This window comes from Trichosurus vulpecula, chromosome 2 (assembly GCF_011100635.1).
Source record: "Trichosurus vulpecula isolate mTriVul1 chromosome 2, mTriVul1.pri, whole genome shotgun sequence".
Taxonomy (NCBI): domain Eukaryota; kingdom Metazoa; phylum Chordata; class Mammalia; order Diprotodontia; family Phalangeridae; genus Trichosurus; species Trichosurus vulpecula.
Window position 1 is genome coordinate 226,084,975 of NC_050574.1, and position 9,206 is coordinate 226,094,180.

At 51.4% G+C, this 9,206-nt stretch overlaps 1 protein-coding gene across 1 annotated transcript; it reads right to left on the reverse strand.

The window, feature by feature from the left end:
* Positions 1-6,229: 6,229 nt before the first annotated feature.
* DLX2 (distal-less homeobox 2) lies at positions 6,230-8,420 on the reverse strand. The gene is made up of 3 exons (XM_036742586.1): positions 8,036-8,420; positions 7,256-7,440; positions 6,230-6,652 (listed from the first exon to the last, which is right to left on the reverse strand). The coding sequence occupies exons 1-3, from the start codon at positions 8,418-8,420 to the stop codon at positions 6,230-6,232; spliced, it is 993 nt and encodes a 330-aa protein (XP_036598481.1).
* Positions 8,421-9,206: the final 786 nt, after the last annotated feature.

Genomic DNA, 9,206 nt, shown 5'->3' on the forward strand with positions numbered 1-9,206 from the left:
CGTCTAGACCACCTTCTACCTGCTTCTGTCCTCCTCTTCCCCTCCCTTAGAGCTCTGTTTCTTCTCCCAATCTCCTTTTCCCCCCAGTCCTTTCCCGTAGATTTTCCTGGCCGGGAATAGGGACGGCGATGCATATTGTAACTCTCAGTAGAGCTCCCTTTTTCAAAAAGTGCAGAAGCTCTGGAAAATTCCCCCGGGAGAATTATGCTAATAAGTATAGTACAGTAGAGTATTTACATTTTTCGGGGGGAGGAGGGTCTTTCTGTCTTGAAGGCTGACCTTCCTATTTTTTCACTTTTAGACTCCAAGTGATGGTGCTTCCGGGAAATGGCTGTTCTTTCTTTCTGCTAAACATGCTAAACATTCTCTCTCCACACCCCCCCCCGCCCCCGCCCCGTCTCTCGGCCTCTTCCCCTCATCTTGCCCCTCTCTCCCTCCCATTCCTCCGCCTTTCTCCTTTCCTCTCCCTATCCCACCTTCTCCCCTCCCCCAGCCTCAGGGCGGAATTTAACATCTTGTAATGTGGCTATGCTGCCTGGGCGCTTCCGGAGGGTGGAGGGGAGGTGGTACTACCACTTCTTAAGACAGGATTTTCTCAGGCTCCTGCCCCAAGCTTAGGGTGTGGCGGAGGTCTTTTTTCCCCATACTCCCTTTCACCGCCTCGCCTCTGCCTCCCTGCATCCACTGCCAAGTTTCTTGACCTGTTCCTATGGCCTACAGGCGCACTATGTTCCTAGGTCTGGCCTTAGCTGGGGAGGTGGTGTGGAGAAGGGAGAGGAATCTTCTTAGCGTTGGATATATATTTTTTTTAATAAACCCGTGGAAAGGCTGCTGTTTTGCTTTGCTTTACAATATAATCCGCGCACTGTGCTTTCAGGTCAAAACCTGGTCAGTGTCCAAGAGTAGAAAAATAGGTGTGTACTCGTGCTTAAGTAACTCTGGGGGAGTGGGACAGAAGCTACGATCAGCACCGGGGGACGAGTTCTCAAATGCAGGGAAGTTTACTGTTTTTCTGATCTTTATTTTCATGTCCAAATCTCCTCTCTTCAGCTTTGCGGCTCTACGGACGACGGAGACGGAAGGAATCTGAACTCTTGCCCCATGCGGAATGCATGAGCTCTAGGGCCTTAGGCCTGCTTCTGCCGCAGTTCCTGGGAGCAGTGCAGCGGCTGGGGCACGGTTGGGAAAGAGGTCCTACCTAGACCTGTGGGTCAATCACGCTCAAGTATCCTCGGCTCAAAACTTCCACTGGTTTCCACCCCGCTTTATTAAACCCATAGTCCACCCCTTTCCGAATTTGCCCCAGAAGTCTCGGAAATCGTTACACACAGGCGGATATTCCCAATTTTCACAAGTAATCCTAAAAGAAAGGCAGAAGGGAAGCCTCCTAAACGGTCCCACATTTCAATCTCGGCTGATTAGTCTGAGGTTTTCTTCTCTCCATCCCCCACCTTCAGCCCGCTATTCTGCCCCCTTGTGCAAACCAGTGGGGAATGCGGAGGGGCAAGGAGCCGGCGGGCAATTTCTAGGCATTTATTGGCATTTCAAACGTTTGGCTCACTCCAAAGAGTTTGCAAACCGTACCCGAGGGTGGCTGGTGGGAGGTGGAGGTTGGGGGCGGGGGTGAGGGTGGATCCTTTCATCTGCCACGGGGAGGGCAAAACATCAAGTAGCAAAACATTAGTATTAACGTTTTGCCCAAGTTTGAAGAAGCCTCCCGCATGGGAATAATGCTCAGATTGTGAACAGAGCAATGCAGAGTCTTGTCTTTACCGCCACCCCCCCCCCCCCTTTTTCCTTATTCCGACCCTCCTCTTACCCCCACCCCTTTGCTTCCCAGCGCTTGTCACATCCTGTCTCTGGCCTGATATTTCACGTGCGCAAATTGAAGGGGATTACAATGAAGATTTATGTGTTTTATGAACGCGGCTGGTTTCCCAGTGGATGGAGCCGAGTTCACTGCTTCCCATTTCCATTTTTCATCGGCACATTTGGGAGAGCCGTTCATCACCAGGGGGGAGGGGATGTCTGCGCGGCGGGCTGATCACAGGGCTCTGTGTCTTGGAGAGAGCTGCAACTTGTGAGAAATGCTTCCAAGTGACTTGCCTTGGGCTGTGGTGGAGCCTCTCGCTCGCTCCCCTCCCACTCCCGTCTTTGTTTCTCTTCTCTCCTTCATCCCGACATTCTTCCAACTCCAGCAGCTCTCTCGCTCCCCCCAGCGCGCCTCCGGTCTCTCCCCTCACACTCACAAGCCCTTACTTCTAATCCCAGCCCTTTCCCCTCTTTCACCTTCCTTCCCCACCTCCCCCTTTGCTTCTCTCCGTTTTACCTTAAAGGTTTACTCTGGTAACTCCCAGGCCTCTGAACCCCACCCCGCGTTCCTTACACTCTAGTTTCTGTTCCGGCCCCTCTTTCTTTTTTCCCCCAGTGACTCTCTCCCTCCACCCTTCAAACCTGCCCCTCCTCCCTCTGTGGGTCTCCCTCTCCCGCCCTTTGCTCGTCTCTCCCAGGGAATGGGCGGGGGTGGCAAGAGGCAGAGCTGTAGCCCGACCCGACCTCGGTTGCCAGGTTCGGTGACTCCGGCTTGTCTGTGGGGCCTGAGCCCACCCCGGAGCTGAGGCCGCCCGCCCGCCCTCCCGGCTCCTAGGCTCTGCTCATGCCAAGGCCTGCTACGTGATTCCAACTTGGGCTGACATTCCCTGCCCCGGGCGCTCCGGCTTAGGCCTCTTAATCATCTTGTCTGCAGCAGATCCTCAACACCAGCCAATTTACTACCACGTCTCTCTGCTTCTGCTTTCGTGATCAGGGAGGTGAAGTGGGGGTAGGGGTGGGGGAGGGAGAAGAGGGCATTCAACCACTGGAGAAAAAGAGCAAGAGCCTGGCGCTCTAGGATCCTAGGGCTATGGAATTCTGGAGCCCGGAAGGGTGGGGAACTGAGCTCAGGAAGGGTCGTGGTACTCAAGTTCTCGCCTGGGAAAGCCAGATAGAAATTTTGAGGGAAAGATATTTGAGGGCCATGAACCCCTTAACCTCGTGTTGCTGCTAGGCCTACTTGCCACGGCTATCCCCAAACTTCAATGAACAATAAAAACACAACAAACTTAGATAATAAAGTAGTGCGGATATTTAAAGATGTAATGGCCGAAAAAAGAGGTACTGGATCTTCTTACAACCCAGACTGTGTTTTCCATTCCTTTCTGCTTACAACTACCTGCCAAAGCTACCGGATCTTTTCCAAAACTCTCATTTTTAACAGATCCGAGAAGAGCAAGCAACAAAAAAATAGAATAATGCTTCTCTTTGACATGGCCTTAGTCCTCAGGCCAGGGGAGCAGATTTTTTCTTAGCAGCGTATTAACCCTTTTCTTGTAATATTGTTCACTCTTTATGAATGGTTAGTGACATCTTGAAGGCTGCCTCAATTGGGAAAAAAACAGGAGATGGAGAACTCGGTGCCTTGAAGTGCCCTCAGGCAAGTCATGTTTTAGCCCCCACTCCCCACCTCCAATTTCTTTTTCCTCATTTGTGAAAATGAGTAGTTTGATTTAAATGCATTCTAAAGGCCCCTGTGGCTTTTCAATCAATGATATTTCTGCACAAGAAAGATTTGGGATCTCTCAGGTCCACAGTTGCCTAGGACAACATAACAAAGTTGCATTTCCCCCACTTCCTAATAAAAAATGAGAGCTCTATTCCATGGAGTTAGGGTTAGGGTTACTAGGCCTGAGAATCCGTTCTTCAGAGAAGTCAGAACCCCTTAGATTACTAGACCAATGACACTTGTAGAGGCAAGAGGAAGTGATGTATAGCCCCAGAATCCATCCAGAATCCAATGGCACCCACCTAAGCAATAAAAGTTCCCTTTTGTCCACAGCAGTTTCTGTTGGGTACATTGGTGTCAAAAGTAAAAGCAAATGAATGTACCTGTTATGTGCTTGCTAGGAGGGCGAGCGAAGAACTCAGCCTTTCCTACGAAGAGTGAGTTGCAAGCGTGCTACTCCAATCAATATTGTATGTATATGTGCGTGTCCAATTCCTGTGCTTGCGTCTAACAGCATTCCAATGCAGCTGAGTGTGTATGTGTGTGAATGTGACTCCCCACAGGGGTCCAGGCCAAACAAAGCACAAGCTTCTCTGCCTTCAAGGCAAGTAAGGAACCCGGGAACCCGGGTCGGGCAGGTGCGAGCAGAATTGGCCCGATTCGAGGACAGGTAGAGAACAGAACTAGCACCGGTCAGTTCCCTTTATCAACTTAAGAGACTGGCTGCTGCGGAGGCCGGCGGCCTCGGCTGCAACAACAAACAACAGCAACACCAGCAGCACCAGCAACAACAGCAGCAACACCAGCTACGCAGGGGTGGGGTGACGTGGGCGGCGGGAGACAGTCCGGGGCTAAAAGTCAGTGGCGCCAGCTCGCGGAAGGGGAGGGAGGGAGGGGCGGGGCTGAGTCTGGGAGCCCGAGCGTGAGCAGAGTGATTCATAGGGCCGAGGCAGCGGTCGCCCCCATCCTCCAGGCAAACTGAGCGAGTTGTTCTGCCATGATGGGAGATCGTGAACTTATGGCTGCCGTGGCTCCACCAAGAAACGAAACTTTTCCCCAAATTCTGATCTCTTTCCCCTCGCTCAACTGCTAATACCTAAAAAATTGCAACGTGCAGTTGCAGGTAAAATAGCCCCTCAGATGGGACAACAGCATAGAGGACTCTGAGCGCAGCACGAGCGGCTGCAAGTGTGCCCATTTTGACATTGGCTGCTGATGTATAAAGGACCACCGGCCTGCAGCTCAGGTCTCAATCGCGATATCCAAGGAAATAAGGTGCAAGTACAATGAAAACAATAATTTATTTAAATAATCTCTTCATATTGTAAAATCGACATTAAGAGTATGTTGTTTTCATAATAAATAACTCAAAAATACCTTTCCTTAAAGAACAAAGACCTTGGGTTTAAAATAAAATAAAAACGAAATCAGTAGCTTAATTTAACTGAGAGAAGGAAACTTGTCGAGGGGAAAATTAAAAAAAAAATTGGGGGGAGAGAATGAGACTACTGCTAACCCGAAATTCTTACAGTTGGTTCACCAAAAAGTCTGAAAGTTGAATTTTTTTTTTTTTTACAAATAAATCAAGGGAAGGGGAGGGAATCTGCACGAACACCTTTATTTACAAACTTTGTGTGTGTGTGTGTGTTTTTCCAGGATAATAATCCTGAATTGAGTTTAAAAAAGATAATTTAAACACTTTTTTTGCAATGTCCACATATAAAAAAATCATTTTTTAACATCAAAATGAGGTCATCCGCAAAGGCACCTAAACTTTTAAAAAAATAAAAATAAAAAAACTCCACTGGTGATGGATGAGGAGGAGGAGGAGTGGAGATCTCGTATGCTTTTCCCTAGAGAGCTAAGGGGATGAGGGCCAGGAAACACACACCACAGCAAAAAAGAAAAAAAAAAAAGTCGGCGAGGACGACGTGAGGAAAGGGAGAAAGTTGAGGAAGGAAAAGAATGGAATTAGGCCCACAGTGAGGTTTATAACCGAGGATTCTTTTTTGCTCTCACCAGTGTGTGTATGTGGGAGGTGGGGGTGAGGAGGGGGAAGGAGAAAGGGTTCGAGGCAGAACCGGAGACTGAGAGACTGACCCTGGAAAAGAGCAACGCAATTCAGCGTGAACCCTTGGAGAGAGGGAGGAATGGCCAAGCTGGGAAGGAGGGAGGAAAGCGTCACTCTTCAGGACTTTGTTCTTAGCCTCGGGGAGAAGAAGTTCCCTGACCTCCCAGGACCCGGGTGGAAGTGGGGATGGGGGAGTCGGAGAGTGGAGAGTTATTGGTAAGTCAGGACTTGAAGGAGAGCTTGGGGAGAAGGAACCTGACCTGAAACGTGGCCGAAGCCCCTAACCCCTTCGGTACCCCGACTAAGCAAAGTCCTTTTCCCACCTATCACGCAGAAAAAACCCACAGGGCAAAAAGCCTCATAACTTTACAAATGCATCGGACAGTTGGACGGGAAAGGGTTATCAAAGCACCATAGTCTATTCCCAGGAGGAGTAGGGGCTTTGGGGTGTGCAGCCCCTCTTTGCTCAGGGAGAGAAAGGCGCTGGGATTGTGGACTGGGGGTCTGGGATGGCAGAGGAATAAGGGAGAAGTACCCCTTACTCTGGGTAGGCAGCAGCCACTGTGGGGAGTTTATCTCTCTCTCTCTCTCTCTCTCTCTCCCAGTCTCTTCCAAAATTAGAATATCGTCCCTGCGCTCACTGCTGAGCTGCTGCTGCTGTGGTGATGATGATGGTGGGGATGGTGGTGGTGATGGGGCTGCGGGGGCTGAGGATGCTGCAACAGCGGTGCACTGGCCTGGAGGTGGGAAGCCGAGCTGGAAGCCTGGTGGTACCACGGATAGTTGCCTAGGAAAGCCGAAGTACCGCTGCTGGGACTGGAGCCTGAACTACCTCCACCTCCGCTACCGCTGCCTCCACTGCCTCCTCCTCCGCTGCTCATCCGCTGGTGAGGAGCGAAGTCCCACGTAGTAGGTGCTGAGACAGGAGGTGATGCGCAGGGGGGAGAGGCACTGCTCCCCGGGTGCTGGTCTGAAGGAATCTCTCCGCTTTTCCACATCTTCTTGAACTTAGAACGGCGATTCTGGAACCAGATCTTGACCTTTGTGGAAAAGGGAAACTGGTCAGCTTACGTACAGCAGAGTCGGGGGAAGAAAAGGAAGAAAGAAGAAACAGACTGAGAGACTGAAACAGTAGATCTCCAGCCAGGCTGGAAGGGCTGAGGGGAGGGAGACTTTGAAGACCTCAATCAGTTTAAACAATGAAATTCAGTTTATTTTTGGTCAATTGGGATAATTTTTAGACGGAGTGAATATAAACTAAAATCATGAATGGACGGATAAGAGTATATAGTATAGAAGCAGAGGACTAATGAAAGACACTAAGTGCCAATCAATTATTACAACTCTTTTAATCAGGAGGACATTATCCCTGAGATGGCATTTATAAGTTCATCCCTTCTCTCTTTGCACTGGTCAATGCCATTATTCCAACCACTAAGGGTTTGTCACTTCTGATTTCATATACTGTATTGTGACTCAGCAAGCCTTTTTAGAGTATGTATATATATATATATATCTACATATGGAAGGATGGATATTCATTACAATTAGAACTTTTGCCCCTGGGCCAACTGCAAGTTTGGAAATACTCCAGCACTCGAAAACTCATGCTCAGGGGGCAGAAAAATCGGGGAGCCCCTTACCTGAGTCTGTGTGAGGCCTAGGGAGGCGGCCAGTTCAGCTCTTTCGGGTAGTGCCAAGTACTGAGTCTTTTGGAATCGCCTCTGAAGAGCTGCTAACTGGAAACTAGAATAAATGGTTCGAGGTTTCCTCACTTTCTTTGGCTTCCCGTTCACTATTCTGATTTCGGGCTCGCATTCTTCCTTTTCTGCAACGAAAGGGGGACAATAAAAGAGAGAACAATGAAGGAACCCGCCAAACAAGAAGTGGGACACCCGCTGGTGCCCCATCACACAGTGTCTCTTGCAGCGAGGTGGTCAGAGAATTCCCGGGCCGAAAAACTTCACCCATCCTTCTTTCCAGGGATTTACGGTTGGGAGTGAATCAGGTCCCCGCTGTTGTTCCCCAAAACTTTGGGGGGGGGGCGGGGCGGGACGGGAAAGAAGCAAAAGAAACGTATTAAGGAAAAAGAAACTCGGGTAAAGAGAAAAAGTCAACAACTACACTGCATGCGTAACTCTCCCGTTTTTGAATATTTCTCGCTCTTACCCCAACTTCTTAAAAATCCTCTTCGATCAAGGAACTGTTATCTGAAACCAGCTTTGGAACTGAGGAAGGGAAAAAGTGGGAATCCGGGGGATGGAGTGGGTGGAGTAGGAGGAACAGAGATGGGGTATGATAACCTGCAAAATCTATAGGACCACGGCTCGGGCTGGGAACCCTTTCCCTCCAAACTTCCCCTCCCCTCGACAAGAAGCAAGAAAGATTTATCCCCCAATTAGTTGCTCGAGAATTACCCGTACCGGGCTCGTTGTTGGCCGGGGAGGAGTTGGTTCCGTAGGGCCCGTAGGAGCTGTACGCCGCGGTGTAGCCCAGGTCGTAGCCCGCTTTGGCAGAGTAGGGGACGGTGTTGAGGCCGCTGGCATGGTACTGGTACGAGCCCATCTGCGTGTAGGGGGACCCTGCGCCGCCGCCGCCGCTGCCCCCTGCCCCGTGCTGCTGGTTGGTGTAGTAGCTGCTGTCCGTGGCGGTGGACACGGGCAGCGTGGGGGACTCCTGGGGCTTGTGCAAGCTCGTGCTGCTGCCGCCGCTGCCGCTGTGCTGGTGGTGGTGTTGGTGGTAACTGCTGGAGGCAGTGATCTGATTCGAGTGCATATCAGCCACCAGACTGTCAAAGACTCCAGTCATCCTGCCCCGGGACGGGAAGGAGCAGGCGGTGGGGCACCAGGGAGGACTAGGCGGGCGGCTTCTCAGTCTCTCTCTCTCGCTCTCCCCTCGGGCAACCAAAGTAATTACGGGGAAGGGGGTGGGGAGAAGGAAAACAAGAAATGTGGCAATTATCTAGGAACCCCTCCTCCTCCTCCTCCTCCTCCTCCTCCTTCTCCTCTTCTGGGCGGGGGAGGCGATCAGTGGGGACCACTCGGGACCACTGCCTCTGCGGCTGCTGCCCGACTCATCCTCTAGCCCACCATGCTCTCCTCCTCTACCAGCACTGGGCACGGGCGGGGAGGGGGGGGAGAACTGGAGGGGGGAGGGGCGGCGGGGGCAGCGGTGGTAGGCTCCGGGAGGCAGGAGCAGGTGAGCGGTCAGGAGCAGCTTTACGATTGTCTGAGGAGCTGGCTCCTGCCGGGCGGGCATTTAACACTTGTCACGTGAGGGCAGGCGACGTCACCTAGCAACAACCAATAGCCATCCCGGCCCCGCAGAAGTCTCCGGGTTCCTTAGAACGCCCAGACAGGAGGTGGGTGTCACATGGCGTGTGCTGTGGCTGCGGCAGCGGCTGCTGTTCTAAGGCCGAGGCTCTCGGAGCAGCGATGAAAGAAGAGGGGATGGAGGGGAAGGGGGGGGGGTGCAATAGGGGGAATACGGTGGAGGGAGAGGGTAGCCAGTGGGAGGGGTAGACGACTGTGGCCTATTGCTCCAAATGAAAAAAGTTTCCACTTCCCCCCATTTTGTTTATTATAAATTACTTGA

Excerpts from the sequence above, each read along its gene's own strand:
- DLX2 (XM_036742586.1), bottom strand. The coding sequence starts at position 8,420 with ATGACTGGAGTCTTTGACAGTCTGGTGGCTGATATGCACTCGAATCAG. Across the intron at positions 7,441-8,035 it reads CCCGGCCAACAACGAGCCCG|AAAAGGAAGAATGCGAGCCC; the intron begins GTACGGGTAATT and ends CTTTCGTTGCAG. Across the intron at positions 6,653-7,255 it reads TAGGCCTCACACAGACTCAG|GTCAAGATCTGGTTCCAGAA; the intron begins GTAAGGGGCTCC and ends TTTTCCACAAAG.